General features: G+C 38.1%; 1 protein-coding gene across 1 annotated transcript in view; it reads right to left on the reverse strand.

Moving 5' to 3' along the window:
- Positions 1-19,320, reverse strand: part of col7a1l (collagen type VII alpha 1-like) — an 89,828-nt gene that overhangs the window by 10,793 nt on the left and 59,715 nt on the right. The window contains 25 exon segments of the mRNA XM_072672898.1: positions 318-389; positions 532-588; positions 683-718; positions 1,639-1,674; positions 2,343-2,387; positions 2,536-2,595; positions 2,696-2,731; positions 3,881-3,952; positions 4,067-4,192; positions 4,367-4,426; positions 4,513-4,539; positions 4,942-4,977; positions 6,884-7,381; positions 7,496-7,531; positions 7,642-7,695; positions 7,796-7,870; positions 11,850-11,903; positions 11,986-12,036; positions 12,721-12,786; positions 14,123-14,164; positions 16,190-16,270; positions 17,105-17,149; positions 18,407-18,514; positions 18,636-18,815; positions 19,111-19,212. Of these exon segments, the coding sequence (XP_072528999.1) occupies positions 318-389; positions 532-588; positions 683-718; positions 1,639-1,674; positions 2,343-2,387; positions 2,536-2,595; positions 2,696-2,731; positions 3,881-3,952; positions 4,067-4,192; positions 4,367-4,426; positions 4,513-4,539; positions 4,942-4,977; positions 6,884-7,381; positions 7,496-7,531; positions 7,642-7,695; positions 7,796-7,870; positions 11,850-11,903; positions 11,986-12,036; positions 12,721-12,786; positions 14,123-14,164; positions 16,190-16,270; positions 17,105-17,149; positions 18,407-18,514; positions 18,636-18,815; positions 19,111-19,212 (2,055 nt within the window).

Below are 19,320 nucleotides of genomic sequence, written 5' to 3' on the forward strand. Positions count from 1 at the left end.
GTATAGTCCCATTTTCAGTGGGTCCTTCACTCACCCAGGCACACAATTATAAACAAGACAAAAATAACAACTACATCACCACAGAAGGCATAAAAAACAACATTAAACAGTCATCAGCCAAATGGCCATCCAACAGTGCTCTGAAATGGATTAGCAGACCAATGGTTCTACTTTTCAGGGCAATGACGCAGTTTTAACTGGATCCAGCAGTTGTTGATGGATTAAATAAAAGTTGGGGCATTTTGAAATGAACATATGAGCAGCATCTAATAATTTACTTCAAGTAAACATAGTATCTAGCTAACCATCTAGCATACCTTGACACCAGGAGGCCCATCCTCTCCCTTCTCTCCTTTATCTCCGTCAAATCCTGGAGGTCCTCGTTCCCCCTGACAAACACAGACGGAATGCTAGTCAGATCCTCGACTCCCTAGATCCAAGATCAGCTTATCGATTTGAACCAAGGCTCTTTCTCAACACACAGAAATCTGCTAAAGGACAGTGAGGTCAGAATTCTCCCACATTTCTCACCGCTTCTCCTTTTAACCCTTTATATCCACGTGGCCCAGGCATGGACAGAGGACTTCCCTATGCAGAGACAAAAAACAAAAGGATAATAACGCCAACATGGCTAGCAGCTGGTCATTCTTAAGTGGTTATCAAGTGATGTTCTGGCTCTTACTCGTTCCCCTCTGTTGCCAGGTACACCTCTTTCACCCTGTGGAAGAAACATGTAAATATTTAATTGTCCAGAGTTTCAAAATTTCTCAGGTCTAATTCTATAAAGGAGTATTACAAACGTAAGCAATCGCTGCAAATTTGCAAATCTCCAACCCAAGTACTGTTCTAGCCTAGTCAGCAGATCAAGCATAAGTCTACTCAAAGACCTCACTAATAGTGCCTGAGTGTTCTGTAGCAGCCACAACCCTAAGGTCACCATGCCTAATGCCAATCAGCTAGAAGGGAATAAACCAGCACTGGGCTCTGGAGAAGTAAAACAGCATTCTATAGAGTGATGGAGTTTCATTCAACGCCTTTGTGATGAGCTGTAGAGGTGTTTGTGATCCAGAACCAATCACCTAACATCAGTACCTGACCTCACACAGCAAGTTTCCCAGTGTTAAATCAACACTGTGTTAGTGGTAACATTTACAGTGTTCATTTAACACTGGCAAACTTGCAGCTGAATGCAATCAATATCTAGTGTAAAGCCTTCCTAGAAAAGTTGGGGCTGTAACTACAGTAAAGGGGGTACAAACTGCCTAAAGAAACGTAGGATGAGTAGATTCTGAGTCTGCTTTCTAACTTTTAGATATACAGGACAGTGTGAGTCAGAACCCACAAGTGATTCTGAAGCCAAGTGTCAAAATAAGAAGAGCACTGTCCACAGCTGAACAGTGACAGGTTTGAGGACAGCATGTCTGAGGCACTTTGTCACTCCAGTACAGAGAAGCAGGTTCCTTTTAGAGCAATTCTGTCTATAACCCTGTCAGAGCAGCTGACAAGTGCCCAAACTTTGCTTAAACTGTGAAGTGTGTCAGTCGATGCATTAAAACTTGAGCCTTTTAATACAGAGAGGCTCCTCAGAATGTCAACTGTAGCTGAAGTGCTGACAATTATGCTGAAAGGTCACCTCACCTTCTCGCCTTTCACACCGAAAAGACCTTTCGGACCCTAGGCCAGTGAGAGAGATCATGAAAAGGTTAGCAGTAATTCATCTATTAGAGCTTTTATAAGGAATTTATTACAATCAGTTCAAACACATTGATCAGCCATATCATTAGTACCATCTGCCCAATATTAAGCAGGTCATCCTTGTGCTGCCACAACAGATCTGAGCATTCAAGGCAAAGTCTCCACAAGACCTCTGAAGGTGTCCTGTGGTATCTGGCACCGAGATGATAGCAGCAGATACTTTAAGTCCTGTGAGTGTGACATGATCTTCATGGATTGCATCAGTAAGCAATTAGGTTGCCAATTTATCGGTCGTCCTTTCTTGTAGGTACTGACCACTGCATATCAGAAAACCACCAAAAGACCTGCCTGATGTTTTGGAGATGCTCTGACCAGCCAGACATCTAGCCATCACAATTTGACCCATGTAAAAGTGGCTCAGACCCTTACTTGGCCATTTCTGCTGTCAACATCACCTTCAAGAACTGACTGTTCACTAATATTAATAATATTAAATGTTATGGCCAATCGGTGTATATTACATACACATCTTACTGTTCTTGATATTTCTGTTCTAGATAATAATTCCTTTCAAATATCTAAAAAGTACTGAATCTGAAGCATCTGTACCTTGTTGTGGAGCTTAACTTATATGTTCAGACACTTACCATCAGTCCTGGTGGTCCTCTGGCTCCCACAGTGCCCTTGGCACCCTGCAAATTCAGGAAATTCAAAATAAAAGGACGTTCTTATAACACCAGGGTCAGAAACCTTTTCAGATGAAGGAAACAAAAAACTATTTTGTCATACTATAGCAGAGTGTTACAGTATTATCCACATAAATATCCATTTCAACATTACCCTGCGACCTGGAAGCCCAGCCACGCCTCTATCTCCTGGCTCCCCTGGGATGCTGTCCCCCTGGTGATAACAGATGGCAGATTTTTTTTCATGAATTGACCTTTTCATTTTCAATGCAGCAACACCTGAAAGCCTGGATATGAATGTCTAAAACACTTACTTTGTCACCTTTCCCTCCAGGTGGACCCGGTGGTCCCTGTAAAAAAGAAAATTATGCGTAGACAGCTAAATGCTATACATATAAAATAACAGTGTCATACAATGCCTATTGCCTCTACTGATATCCTCGATTTTCACATGTTTACCACACCTAATTATTTCACATCCTCAGATGCAAAATGATGTAATATAAAACAAAAACAGCCGAAAACACAAAACACCACTTTAAAATAAGCATATGATTTAATAAACGCTCATATCATCCATAAGAAAGTGTGTCCTTCAACCTGCTCTTGTGCTTCAGACGAGAGTTATTTTGATGAATAACTTCATCTTAATAAATCAACAATAAATCAGCAATAATCTTCAGCTTCAGATCATAGATTGATGACGGGTGATCCTATTGCAGGATCCTATTGCAGGTATGATGTTCTTATAGAAAAAAACATTGAGTCAACTTTACTCTTTTATTCTTTTATATAGATATCATATTTGGCCCGTTTTTTAAATGGTTGTCTCATGAATGATAACCTTAGCAGAGTCAAGCAAGGCCTGTGGTTCTATAGATGTTCTCCTAGATTCTGTGGTGGCCCCCACAATGAGTTGGCTTTTGGAGAAATTCTGACAGACCAGACACCTCTAGGAAGACTCTCCGCTGTTCCTAGCTTTATAAGGGTAATTGGAGATCCAAAGCCATAGTAATATACCCAGACCAACATATAATACAACGTTCATCTCTTCCAGGATTTCTTTTTATCACATCATAGTGTTGTTTGTGTTACTTTACACTGTTGGAAATGTTTGGAGGTTTGTGAGATTCAGATACAACAGAATTGAATTAGGTTAAAACCCCTTAAGCAGCCTATGACCTGTCAGCGGGGTCGAAAGTGTTAAAAAATTCTATTACCAAAGAATAGCCCTACCAGGTTTTTACAGAAGTTTTGTAGTTTACAGAAGCCCTGTAGTTACTGAGTAATACACCTTAGTGTGTGATAAGCCTTTCTGTGTTAAAGGGTTAATTGGTTGATTACACCACCAACTCAACCAACAGTTGGTGTTAGAGAATTTACTTTCCCTCCATAAATTAACCTCTTAAACTGCCCAGTTCCACCACCCCCATCTCAAACCATTAAATATGTTAAATATGCAAAGGCCTTTTTCATGAAACTATAAATGCTGTTTTTACCTCTTTTCCTGGAGGTCCAGCAGCACCTGGCAAGCCAGGCGATCCATTTTTCCCTCGTTTTCCTCTGTCTCCCTACACAGGAATAAAGGAAAACATCAGGGCGGCACATCTACCAGTCAATGCAGCTAAAGCTAATTTTAATTATGTTGCCATCTTACTCGCCACTATGGGCAGAATGGTACTTGCCTCTCTTCCTGGCTCTCCAGGGTCCCCCGGCTGACCTCTTTGACCTGGTGTACCAGGGATTCCTAGGTTGCCACGGATACCCTGAATGCCCTGCGCTCCTGCTGGTCCTGGTTCTCCAGGCTCACCCTAGAGTAAAAACAAGAAAAAGAAATGATAGCAAAGGAAAATAAAGACAAAGATATACTATGTCTCCTATGTTAATACACAATATGGACAAAAGTATTGGGAAAACTGCTGACTCATTTGGACACAAACATTTGGACATTTAGTGGATTTATAATCAGTATAGAGAAGGTTCACCTTTTGTCCAGGTGGACCAGCTTGACCAACAGGCCCACGGTGCCCAATACCAGGCTCTCCCTAGAAGAACATACAGCAATGTCTCAACGCAACACCAAAAACATTTACCTCAATAGATATTGGCTGTTTCTAAGTCCTGAAATTACCTTTTGTCCCTTTTCCCCGATCTCACCCTGAATGAATACAAAGAGTAACAGCAACAGAAGAACATCATTATATGTGCCCTGCCATCTCTAAACATGATGTAAAATGACAGAGAAGAGAGCTTCACAGAGTAAGCGATTGATCAATGTTCAGATTAAGTTCTTTCAGCCAGGATACAGTAAAAATAGAACTATGAGGACATCAAAGTTAGTGGAATGAGGTTGCTGTTCCATACGATCTGTCTGACTGACAGTAACAATTTCCCATCCTGGGGAACGGGGGTGGATGATGTCAGTAGGTGTGGGTGGAACTGAACCAAATCAGGAAGCAAGAATTACATAAGAGATGACAATTCCAGAATTTAGCCATGTTCAATGAAGCCATGTTCCATTAACCAGTTCAATGAAGTGGGCTTGTGTAAAAGTAATCACCTTAGTCCCTGGTAGACCATTCTCACCAGGAGGCCCCTTTAAAACATCAACAGTTTATTCATTAGACATTTATTCATGCAAAACAAACATTTTCTACAATGAAACACCTAATGGAGGGGGGGTTGGAAAAAAGATTATCTGGGTTTACTATCTGGATTTGTTAACTATGCATTCTTTGTTGAGTTTTACCTGGTACACCTACCATATAAAGCTCTGAAAAAAATGAAGAGACCACTTAATTATTTTCTTATATTTGCTTCTCTATTTGCTTCTCCATTTATTCCAGGCATTTCATCAAATAAAGCTCAGTTACCTGAATTTGCATACTATGAATGGCATAAAGTCACCCAACAGCAATGTGAAAGACTAGTGGAGAGCCTGCCAAGACATGAAAGTTGTGATTGGCCGTCAAGGTTATTTCACCATAGTGATTTTTGAAAGCTCCCAAAGTTCGAATATTAGTACTCTGTTGTTTACATTTGAAAATTTTATTAAATGTATTAAATCTTTTTTTAATCATTCATTTTAATTTAAATTTTTCATTTGAATTATTATAATTATTTCTTTGTATTATTGTTTTTGATCAGTTGTAATTTATGCAAATACATGCAGAATATAAAATAGCAATATAAACAGTAAAACCAGAGAAACTGATATAGATGTAGGGTGGTCTCTTCATTTATTCCGGAGCTGTAGAATGACTTTTTGTAGATATACAATTAATAATTGCAGTCCACCTGTTTCAGTACAATTCATCAGCTCCACCCCTTTCCCCCAATTATCAGTGATTCAGGACCACCATAAAGCCACTGCTGACCAGATATTATTTGAAGAAACGGACAATTCTTAGCACAGCAATGTCACAAACATGATAATGGCATGTGAGTGGCTGATGCTGGTATGTGTGCATCAGGCACTGCAAAGCTGCTGGATTTGCTACACCTTGTAAGTATAAAGTGAGAAACTATAGCTCATCTTTTCCATGCACAATTTAAAAGAAGATAAAAACTAAATATAGGTAATTATATTAATGAATTAAAATCTACAGTATATACACATTAACCAAAGAGCAAATAAAATGTAGGATTTAAAATGCGCAGCTTGTGTGCAATGTAAAAGATGAGGGTATGGTTATGAGAGAGTGTAAAGTGCAGTGTGCAAAATGACTGTCACCTCATTTTCCATTAGACAATAATGGGGCGGGGTATCTGTTTGTTTATGTTTTTGTGTAGAACCTCTAGTGCAACAGTGGATCTGTAGATTACAACCACAGCGAAAATTATAAATATACAGTGAGTAGTATAATATTCTCAGGTAGAATTTAGCTTGAACAACAGTGTTATGAACATTTTGTGGAGGGGAAACCAACACCAGACCCTCCTTACCCACAGAAATGGCTAAGAGCTAACCTAGGAGCCTCACAAGCACGGAGCTTCCCCTTCCCAAAAAGGTAAGAGCAAACGTGTCCATTACTGGGATGGCTGAGGTCCTTCACTATCTTCCTGGCTTTGGTGCAGCACCACTTTCTGTGGATGGTCTGCAGGTGAGGGAGCTCAGTCTGGATGATGCAAGCACTAGCTGACTGCACTACCCTCTGGAGAGCCCATCCATCCTGTGTGGAGCTGTTTCTAACACAGGCTGTGATGTTAACCACGAGGATGCTTTCAATGGTGCAGGTGTAGAATTTCCGGATAGTTTGAGGTCTTATGTGTGTCTGAGGTGGAAGAATCACTGACTGTGTCGATGTTTCTATTATGTCAGTATCTGTGAATGCTGAGAAGATCTGGTTAGCAGTGGTTCTATTAAGACCTTATTATGAATGGGGTAGAAGGGGCTGGGGTATGCAGAAACAGATAGGCTACACCTACAAAGAGGACCTGATAAAAGGGCAATCATTTGACATGTCCAGGAGTGTGGGAACTACACCCCAATGCATCCCTACCTTTAGAAATTCATACTGAGAGATGTGGGTCCTCATATCTTCCTCTCTGTCTCCCTCTCCCACCCTCTCCCTCTCCATTATCTCCCACTCCATTCGCTCTCTTTCCTCTATGTCTTCTCGCTCTCGTTCTTTCGCTGCTGACGCTTCCCTCTCTAGCTCCTCCTCCCTCTCCTGTTCTAGCGCTATCCTTTCTCTCTCCATCTCCAATCTGTCTCTCTCTCTCTCCTCCTCCCAGTCCCTCTCATTCTCCTCATACTCATTGCTCCTCTCTTCATCTCCGTCACCTGAGCCGTTCACTCGCACTGACTCAGACCCTGTCCCTCCTTCCTCTCCCTCTGGCATCTCCCACTCGGGTTCCTCTCTTTCCCCTATCTTTTCAACCCCTGTCCCAAAATCTGTTTCTGGCACTGCTCCCTCTGTCTCTTTTCCTCCATCCCTCTCTTGTTCTGTGTAGATCTCAGGCTCGGGTTCAGGGTCCTTGTTTTCTTGTTTCTTTTTCTATGAGAGTGAAGAAAGAGAGGTAAATTTAATGGTAAGGCGGGGGCGATATAAATTCTAATTTGTTGTTCTAATTTATATATATATATATAGCTGAATAAGAACCACACTTACATTCAGCTTCTTTTTCTTCCTCGCCCCAGATCGTGACTGCAGAAAGAAACAGTTAGAAGGAAAGGGTTCAAGAAAACACTCCCATTTCCTGTTTAATTTTACAGCTAGAGGTGTATGATTATAGAACAGTGAACCATGTCCTTCACCTTTTGTCCTTGCTCGTAACGATTTTGCCCTCCTGGTGCCCCAGGCATGTGGACCTACAGACGACAGCACTGGTGTTGATTATTGTTCTAAATAGAAAAGAGCATTTCTACAGGTGAAACAGGTGGACTAGGATATGAGCACAAGTTATATTACCACATATTCAAGCTTGGGGGCACTCCTCTTCACTTTACGCTGGACACCCTGTGCATCAGAACTGGACGTGACACCCTGATAACACCCAAACAGTGTTACAAACTGGAATCACCAAACACAACATTGTATATAAAGCATATATAAAGCATAAATATTACAGGTAATTTTGTTACAATGTCAAGAAAAACTACCTGTATCACTTGGATGGTCCATCATAGATGCCATGTAGATGCTCACTTGACATTCAATTAACATTCAACTGAATATCTATTAAATGTAACTGCACTCTGAATGTAAATAAATGTAAACCAAGGGTTGTAGGGTTCAGTTTAGGGTTAGGGTTAGGTTTTAGGGTTGATTCAAGGTTAAGGTTAAGATTAGGGTTATGGTTAGGTGTAGTGTTACATTCAACAGACAGTCATTTACATTCAACTTAGAGTTCAGAATGTTAGTTGAGTGTCAGGTGAGCATCTACAAGGCATCTATAATGGAGCATCCAAGTAAAGTGATATCAAACCAACAAACAGTAAAAAAAATAAACATCGAATATTATTTGGATTATTGACATTAATAATGGATTATAAATCACCCAATTACCAAATAACTCTTATGTGGCTATCAGCTTTTCAACTTAGCTTGAAGCTGTTTTATGCATTTACTAACAATGAAGACTAAAGAATAAAGATAAATAACTTAAAATAGGTATAAATATGCATAAATACAATAAATAGGTAAGGCTGGGTTAGGTTTTGCTTAACAGAAGTAACATATTAAGTCTATCTGATGTAGGTCTTAAGGTACGTAATTTATCAACAGATCATCTACACTGCTGCTACTGCACTGACTTGCTGTTGAGGTGTTACTGATACTCTTTTAAGAGTTTGTTAATCCACAAAGGTTCACCCAAAATAAAGTGCCACCAACACAAAACCCTTAATCAGTTTCCCCCATAATTTTTGGGATCAGCAAAAAAGGGAACAATAATTACTGCTTTATCTGTATTAGTGTCTTTTACTTTCAAGCTGTGTAGTCACAATACTGTCAACTCGTAATCAGCAAGCGGATTGGCTGTTTTTGTTAAAGGGCAGGACAGTGTTTTGGTTAAACTTTGTGAAACATGAGTGATGACTTCACCAACTTACCGACTATATGATTAGTTGTTAACTAATTTGGTCTTTGATTTTATTTATAACGTTTTACAACTCCTATTGTACAGCATTTGTGTTTTGGGCCCAAACTGGCCCAACTGTAGCCAGCTGTGGCTGTGTTCCAGCACAAGTTATCAGTGTCATTCCACAAGTGTGGACAAGACAACATGATTTTACATAAATTAAATGACCATATAAGTCCAAAAATACGACATATTTGGTCGCTTTTTTCCCCTCTCTTGTAGCGCTGTTGAGGGTAATACACACAAAAACACACACATGCATGAAGACGGATTGATAGAACAGTGGTGGGAGATGGTCGTGGAGAACATTCTGCTGTTTGTTAACTTTTTGGAGAAGAAAATTAGCGGAATGCATTTACTGGAGAAGCAGTAGGGATTTATCATTTCAGTTTGGTTAAGGTTACAATAAGGGTTTAAGAATAAGGGTTAAAATTGGGGTTTAGGTGTAGATTAAGGTGTAGGTTAGATTCAGATTAAGTGTAGGTGTGGATTGAGATAATAAAACAGCATTTTATAGATTGTTCATTTTACAGTAATGTTGTATTTGAGTCGTCTCTCCACTGTGAGTTAATTCTCAGTCCCCTGTAGTCTTTTGTTCATTGTTATAGGTCACATGTCCACTGAATTCAAAAATGAGTCATTTTACAAGATGAAACAAACAACCAATGTGGACGTTTTCACTGCGAGACCAGGCTGGGGCAAGAACTAGGTCATGACTTGTTTACAGTCTTATTCCTCCAATGTTTCCTGCATAGTGCTACGCTTTCTACATTATTTGCAGTCTTCATTGTTACTCTTCAATTGTTAAATATGTTTAAATGTTGGGGGGATTAAGATGGGGATTAGAAACACACGAACAAAAGACACAAACACTAGTTTAGCAAACGTAAACAAATTTACTGACACACATGCAGCACACAAGATTAAACTGAATTTCACCAGTGAAAACAGGTAGCAGAGAATCCAGCTTGGGAAGGAATACATCTTGTTTCAGTAAGTTACTGTAACTAGAGAAAGTAGCAATACAGTAAACAAAATACCATTTATTCAACTTATTTTCAATAAATAAAGCAGTGCTGAAAAAAAATATATATGCAGTTATAATCATGAATGTGAGTATACCTAGACATGACTTTATGCACCCTTTGACTTAGAAAGCACTCATGAGCATGTGGCCCAGCATAATAAATAAGACTGTGGCATTTCAGGTATAGCTCTAGTGTTAAAGTTCCTTTTGGTAAAAAAAAAAAAAAATCTAATGCACACAAATACTGTGCATTTTTCAAACACTCTGTACTCATATCAGGCACCGTGGGCATGATGAACGTGGCCCGTGACATCATTGTGCGAAGGAAAAGGGGACCCTCCCCATGTAATGCTGGTTAGTCAGATCCTCCCCAGCTTAAACAGTTCACAGTTTCTACACGCCTTCTCTCGGGAAGGGCACATGTGCTGCCAGAGCTTGAGTGTCCCTCTAACTGAGTCTAGGGGAACGCCTGTGTTAAGAATCCAAAAAGAAAATGTATTAAAAAGAGCTAGAGCAGCAGATATGTATGAGCAATGCTGCGTTCTGCGAGCCATGATTGCAAACTAACGAGAGGAAATGAACTCTAGCACAAACACTATGCGAAGCGCATGCTGGCAACTTTGTTCGGTTAGTTTCTGATTCACAGTGCTTCATATTATCATAATAGTTGCGTTGCATTGCATGTGAAACGTACAAGCTGGTGCTTTTGTGCTCTTATTTTATATACCGTATTGACATTCACTGTTAATGTTGACACTGGTGAAATTCAAAGGTGGAGGGTTAGTGAACTAACTGATGATTGTCCCGGTCATTCTGTTCAGCACGTCAAGGCAAATTAAGCAGGAAAAAAAATGTGCTAAAACAATTTGATTTGTCAAACACAATTAAATGCGATTAGTCAGCCCACACTGAACAAACAAGAATGACCCTAAACGTTTTCATCAATTCATGCCACATGCAAAAGTCATCAGTACGGTTTCCAGAACAAATACAGTCTACAGAAAGCCTACATACTCCTTAAACATGATTACTGTGTGATGCATTACAGCCTGTTCCACCGTAGCTCAGAAGGGATCTTCTACTCCTGCAGAGCTCCTTTGCTGAGTGGTGCTTTTCAAAAGTAACTAGCATGTAAAGGTTTTCTATAAGGTCAATGGGGGCAGCAACGGCCTAAAGGTTAGCAGGCTTAGGACAAGAAGGTTGCTGATTTGATCCACTGGAATACAGAAAGCATAAAGGGGAGGGGGAGCGAATGAAGAGCACTTTCTCCTGCTGCTATGTTGATGGTTAAAGAGCCCTTGAGCAAGGCAAACTAATCCCAGTTGCTCCCTGAGCCTTAAGGTGGCTGCCCACTCACTGCTACTGGCCTTCATGACAAGGAATGGTCATTTCGGTAAAAAAGAAATTATTGAATGTATGTAATTGGATGTATTTTTATTGATATACAAATAACTGCATACCTCCCAGCTGTTTGAGGTCAAAGGAGGTCAGCACGCTTGGATGAAGGATAAGACAACTGAGCAATATTTAAAGAGAAATGTCATAATTCCTGACAACATAAAAAAATGAACTGCAGGACATAGGTAACGGAAGTGATATATATTTATTTTTATATTTTTATATTTATATATATATATATATTACACATATATTGTTTTGTTTTATTTTCAGAACATTAATGCATCACTTAAAGTTTGATTGTGTGAATAGTCAATCAATTGTGTTCTTTATTTAGAGTCATGAGCTCGGAAATGTGAACTGCCAGTATGGTTATATAGACTTTCTGTAAGACTCATTAGGACAAACTGGGTTAATGCAGAGAGAGAGAGAGGAAGGTAGAGAAGAAGCATGCTTACCTCTTCCACAGCCTGTGTGGTATTGAGATTAGAGGATGATGTTGTTTCACTATACTTTAGAAAAGACACAGACAACAAGCATAAGCAAGAATTTTCAAATGTGTTCATGAAGAAACCTGTGAGGCGTAATCAGTACCTGCTCTGTGACTCCTGGTGTGGAGAGGGGAGGTGCCGTTGTGTAGCCCCCCTGAGAATAATTCACAGTAAATATAGGTTAGCATTATGATTTTGCTGAAAACAGTGAACAGCCTTATTCACCAACCATTCTTAAGCAGAAATGTGAAACTCTCAAAACCTGCTCCTGGAAAAGATTACGTGTATCTATGAGCAAAAGTCGGGGGAAAACAAGCTAAAAAGCTAAAAAGCTAAAAGCCAAGCACTAGGTGAGTGGGTGCTAGGCTAAAAGCTAACTGGCCCACCAATTACAATCTTTTCATCTAGTTAACCACACACTGTGCAAAAGGAAACAACACTAAGACTAAGACTTACAATTTTTACTATAGTGGGCTAGTCTAGGCTATGCTACGTAAGTACTGTGAGCCGTTGCTGTGCCATAAACCAGCCAATAAAAGCAGAGATTATACTCTTGCTGCACCATAAGGTAAATCTTTATTTTTAATTCTGAGGCTATATAACTGGGTTGTAAAGGTTTTAAAGCCACATTTCGTTCTAACTAAAGTCACATATTTATAATATTTCTACATCAAATAACATTTAAAAATACTGACACATGGCATTCTGTGGCACCTTTAACAAGTTTCAAAAGGCTCGAAGGCTTGGTTCAGTGTTTAAATAAATAAATGACATGATGATTTATAATAATCTCTTGTAAAAATTGATTCCCCCTTAATAATACAGAGTAAATCCCTACCTCAGTTTCTTGTGTATACGAAGGAGCTGTCACAATGTACTGCTGAAGTTAAAAGAAGAGAATGTACTTTAGTTGTGATGTGATGACTCAGCTGGAGTGTGAAACAGTAGGGAATGTACTCTATAGCCTAAGCTGTCACTTAATTAAGTGCACCTACACTGTACCCAGTTGTGCTGATACAAGCCTACTCAACATGACTGCTCAAATGTACTTTAAATATTTTAAATTAAATTAAATTAAATTCTAAATTAAATCGGAGGAATAAATAAATCAAAATACAAATGAAAACACACATTTTATTAAGTTTTAATATTTTACACTAACCAATCAATTGTTTTTAGAAGCAGTTTCACCACTAAATCAAGATGCTTCTCATCATGTTTTTTTTTTTTTGCATATTGTATTAGCAGCGATGCCATCAGCATTTAGAAGCATCACACAGCATTAAATAAATACAGTGACTACAGTTCTGCAGATCTGAGCATTGGGCAATCATTAACCAGCTCATTAACACTCAAGGCATACATGCTAGAAATGTTCAATACATTAAAGCTAATTTGGAGAGTCCTGCTCCTGTCAGTAAGTAACAGCTTTGGGTTTAATCTTCAATATGTCTTGTGTTATGAAATACAGGTTTTATAAGTTCCAGCTCACTTGAACACCTACATTTTCTGTAGCGTGTGTCACCGCATCTATAACTTTGGTCCATGTGCATATTTTACATGTCTAAATGAGCAGTCCTGGTGCCACTACTAAATGTACTTACACTTTCCCAGCCACATTTTCCATAGAGCTGCACATTTATTTATTTTTTACTGAAACAGGCTCTACTCATAAGGGAAAACATTACGCTAGACTGCTGTGATAAACTTGTATTCAGCAACACGAGCATTAGAGCCGTTAGGTACAACCATGTGTTGTGTTCTGGATTGGAATCGCCACTTCAACTTCAAGAGAAAAGGAGGTAGAATATATCAATATGTCAAAGTATCACATTATTATGTCTTGCAATACTGTATCGATTCTCAAAAACAAAGTATACTGTGATATAGTTTATATGTAAAGAATAGTGGCAGTGGTTGTGTTTAAACCCCAACTGTAAACCCCATTTTTTTCTTTTACTCTTAAATGTACTTAAATTTATGAATATGGCGATGTGCTTTTTTATACTATGACAGTTTTCTGTCATACAGTATCGCAATATACTGAATCGAAACCCCTGTATCATGATGCGTATCGTATCGCCAGGTCTTTGCCAATACACAGCTCTAAACTCTTGTGGTAAACTGTGGTAAACTCCACAGCTGCACCAGAGCATCTTATTCTGTTGGCAATGCTTTTTTGTGGAGGTAAAACTAGATGCACAGTGCATCTGAACAACAGCAATGAGTGAAGGACTCACTGTGCTTTGTGAAGATAGAGAGCTTTCTGTTGTTGTTTCGATCTAAAAACAAGTGAAACAGCATCATTACATGTATTGACTTGGTAGCATTTTGAGTTTGTATCACATTTAAGATCACTTACTTTGTCTTTGTCCTCATCTTGGGAGTGCACAGTATTTTCTGTCACTGGCTCAATCTGCGGTGATTTAAAGCAAACTCCCGTAAGATTCTTACAGCGGTTAAAACATGGATACCTAACGGGTTACTTGTGAATTACTTGGGTAAAACGTTACTAACAAAAGACTGCAGACAGAAGATTTTGTGTGCCTACTCAGGTGGATACAAGTGTGTAGGGTGTTGAAGCCACAAATAGGATGATGATGTTTACAAATCAGAACCTCAAACCAAATCTGAGGTTTAGACTGTAGTCATACTGTATGTAACCTCCAAACATGCATAATACATAAGCTGTGCACTGTTCTCTCAGAAAACCAACTGCTGTACTAATTACTGCACTGCACACCTTGTTTACGTATGTGATGCTATTTATAAACACAAGACTGGTCTACGTGAACTTCCTGTTCTCTTCCATTATCACACACAACACATCACTGCTCTCTATATATATTTATTTGACTTATTAGTATAGTAACTCAATTTGAACCTTAACCACCCAGCCTTCATGTACATTTGAACATGTACATGCACATATTTGCATATTTTATATTTACTGTCTCTTATACTTATTGTCTATGCAGTTATGTACAAGAGTGTGATATGTACATGTAATATGTATATATTGTCTCGTGTTTTGTCTATTGTTTCTCACTATTGTACCATGTCCTTTCCTATTACTGCACCAGAGACTTAACAATGACTTACACACGTGGACAAAATTGTTGGTACCCCTTGGGTTATTACCATTCGTATTATCAATTTTCCTCCTGCGCCACATCCAGGGAGGTTGGCTACAGTCCCATGGATCTTAGATTTCTGAGTAATATGTGCAACTGTAGTCACAGGAACATCAAGCTGCTTGATGATGGTCTTATAACCTTTACCGTTAACATGCTTGTCTATAATTTTCTTTCTAATCTCCTGAGAGAACTCTTTCCATCGCTTCCTCTGGTCCATGTTGAGTGTGGTACACACCATGTCACCAAACATCACAGTGACTACCTGTAGCCCTATATATATATATATATAGGGCTACAGGCCCACTGGCTGATTACAAGATTGTAGACACCTGTGAGGCTAATTAGTGGACACATCTTGATGTAATATGTCCCTTTGGTCACATTATTTTTAGGGGTACCATCATTTTTGTCCAGGTCTGTTTAATGAGTTTACTTCAATAATTTTGTAGAAGCATGGTTCAAAAACAATGTTGGGTTTTCATTTGTTCATTTTCATAGAATTTTATTTATTATTACTTTAATCAGATTCAAGTTATTTCTGTGACCATTGTAGGTTTTTCTTCCATTAACCGAGGGGTACCAACAATTTTGTCCACGCGTGTAGCAGCCTAACAGTGTTTTGTTAGGCTGTACAATCCTGTAGTGACATTGTAATGACAGCCTATTAGCACTGAATTGAATTGAATGCTAATATGTTCTTCTAGAACTGTTCAGAGACAAGTGGTAAAGCAACATTATGTAGTATTTCGATCCTAACATAACAGCTTCATTGTCACTGTGATGCTCCTCTGACGTGTTAAGGGGAGAAAAGTCTCTCTATTCTTGCTACTTTAGGCTCGACGCGCTGCTAACTGCACTATGTAACGTTAACTTTGGTAACCAAAATCATATTTGTGTGTAATCCTGAAACATTACTCTACTGCCTCAATCCACATACTTCTTATGTCTCAAATTACACCTAACTGTAGGGGGAGCACAGGAGCAAGAAATACCAGTTCTCACATAATGCATGTGAATGAATGTGTCTTGTCAAACTTGGCAAACTCGCCTGTCCAATCAGAAAAACAGACCTGAAACCATGTACAACTGTGATCTGAACATGATTGGATTTAATTGATGTGGCTTTTTGTTGTACAAACTGCAGATATTCATGCTTATGTTTGCAAAAACACCAACCTCATATTCATAGTTATACACTTCATCATCATAAATCTCTTCCTCCATCTCCTCTTCCTCATAAGCTTGGTCTTCCTGTCAGGAAAAGACATTAAAGAGAGCAATTAGAATCACTGTAAATGATATAAAAAAACTTTCATGATATGTATAATATTAATTCATATTGTTTTTAGAAAAAAAACATGTAATATTTATTTTTTATTATTTTTTCAATACAATTACATATTAGACAGATTAAGCATCAATTTATCAGATTTTAGCAAGAGCATCATTTCTGATGTGCATCTGAATATCTGATGTGTTAATAACTGAAATTACAAACACATTATTTATTATGTTCTGAAAATAAGGGTAAATACTGAATAAAATATATAAAAATGGAGAAATAAGGGTAAATATAGAATTAGATTACATGCATCTTTACTAACATTAAGATTAGCTAAATTCAATAGATTTCCCATTAAATGGTCCAGTCCAAAAACTATAAAAAAAACCTTTAAGATTGTATTTTGTGTTTAACAGAAGGACACAATTAAAAGGAATTCTAATTGTCCAAAATATTCAGAAATAATTCACAAAGAGCAGATGGTTGTAAAACTGTATTGTTGGATTTTATTGCACTTTAGAAATTATATTTAGTAGTTTTTAGTGATTTCAGATTTTAAAGTACCTTACTTCCAACCCAACTGAATTTGAAATATTACAAAACAATTAATTACAGCTCCATAAACCGTGTGATAAAACCCAACCATTAGGAGTAATACGTAGTATAAGTGTTATGTACTGTTCTTTCAACATGTGCTGTTGTTAGTTAAATGGTTTAGTTTATACAGTGTTTTAATCGGGAGAGAATTTATGAGTGTTAAATAAGTTTAGAGTTGTTTAGAAATGTTTAAGCAGAACATTTACCACTCGTTTCCTTTGCCGTTTATGTCGTCCTTTATTGCCTTTACCCTAGTTAGGAGTTTCACAATCAGAATGTTAATGTCACACTTTGGGAATTGCTGCCATCACATATAACATCATTTTATAACACATTATAAAATCTTTAACTGACTATTTAGTTAAAATATAATCAAGTATCACAAATAACAACAGTTTTACTGACACCACTCTTAACCGTGCCAGTAACACACCATAGATATTTCATAAAAAAGGAAAATGTGTTAGATTGCCCGACAGACCAGGGGGGGCTGGCATGTACATTCAAGGCAATTGATTTCTCTGTTTAAAATGCTTAGCTTCATATAACATACAACAGACATGATTAAATACATCCCAACTGCAAAACTGGTAAAGAAAAAAAATAACAGGAAAAATATATATATGTAGGGTTAGAAGTTTGTGAACAAGTTACATTCATATAGTTGCCTTGTAGATGCTCACCTGATATTCAATTAACATTTAACTGAATACGTATAAAATGTAACTCTGCACCAAACCCTAACCCTACCCTTACCCTTTCAGAGTTAAGTTTAGGGTTACATTTAAGGTTTTAGGTTAAGGTTAGGGTTGCGGTTTAGTTTTAGGGTGGATTTAAGGTTAAGGTTGGGTTTAAGGTTAGGGTTAAGGGTTTGGTGTAAGGTTACGTTCAATAAACAGTCATTTACATTTAACTCAGTTGAATTTAATAGATGTTCAGTTGTATGTTAGTTGAATGTCAGGTGAGCATCTACAAGACATCTAGAATGAATCATCCAAGTAAAGTGATACCAAATATTGGCCATGTTAATGAATGTTGTTTGAATTATTAAATGCAATAAGGGATTATAAATGTTATTAACTTTTACATATCAGATATCTGTTTTTTCATATTTACTTAGTGGATTAACAATTGTTCTTTAAAGAAAACACTTCAGGTAAGATCATTTAGGCTTTCTTAACTTCACATCACAGTCACATCTTGTGTTGCACAATATTACAATCTGTGATTGGATATTAGAACATATTAGAATATGTTCCTAATGATAATGTTATGTAAACGATTGCATACAGAACACCATAATGTCATCAAGAGTCATTTTTCTGTAAGAGTGCAGATGTTAAATAGTCACTATAACTATTCCTAGCTTAGTTGCTAGGAATCGAATGGGAGCTAAAGGACAGTTGCTGGTATTGTTGGACAATACCATCACTGAAATGATAAGACTTTAAAACAGTAGCACTGACCAAAGAGAATTGTGATAAAAGCATAGCTAAGGCTTACTACACCTTTCCTCTCTCTCTGCCCTTCTTCTTCTCTCCAGAAGTCTTCTTTCCTGTGTCCTCCTGACTGTGAAGTACCAACTCCATACTTACCGCTGCCTTTGTTGAGCCAGTCTGCCACAAACACACAAGCACACAAATAGAAGCACATAAGTACATACAAAATCTTTCCAGTTAAAGATAAAGAAAACTCTTCCATATTGTTTTGGAGGAGACTGACAGCTGATAGGCCTACCCTCTCAGAAGAGGCATTAGTCTGAGTCACAGTCTGAGAGGATGTTGCCTTGGTAAAATTTTTGATGGCAGCTTCTCCTCCTTTTTCTACCTCCATTCCGCTCTCTGTTATTCTTGTCTTTCCATCAACAGTGGACATGTTCCATAGGGTAGGCCCATGTACTGTTTCATTAAGTGAATCCTTTGAAAACATGAAAATAGTGATTAAATAATCAAGTCTCAACTATGACAGTTTAATCTATACTAAGCCTTAAATTCAATCATTTTGGTGGACAAGTAGTCCAGGTTTAACTACGACAGTTGAATCTATACTATGCCTTGAATTGAGCTATTTTGGTGGTCAGGTAATCTAGGCTCAACTATGTCAATTTAATCTATACTATATTGAATTCTATGTATACACACAGGCAGTATTCCTTGCAGTATTCTTCTTATTATTATATCTAAGGTATTTTTCATTTTTTGAACAATTTTACCGGGTAGGGTTCAGGTAGCTGCTCCTCATTGAACTCGTCTTCTTCTTCAATCAAGGGTTCATCAGTCTGTGGATCACTGGAGAGTTCATACTTGACTGAACTCTAGGAATGAAGAGAGTTAAGGCGATATTACTCCCTTGGTTGTTCAACAGCTGTGCATTGAGAATAATTATTGCATAATTGCTTAGAGTGGAAATCCTGACCTGGGAA

The sequence above is a fragment of the Salminus brasiliensis genome, chromosome 2, assembly GCF_030463535.1.
Source record: "Salminus brasiliensis chromosome 2, fSalBra1.hap2, whole genome shotgun sequence".
NCBI classification, from domain to species: domain Eukaryota; kingdom Metazoa; phylum Chordata; class Actinopteri; order Characiformes; family Bryconidae; genus Salminus; species Salminus brasiliensis.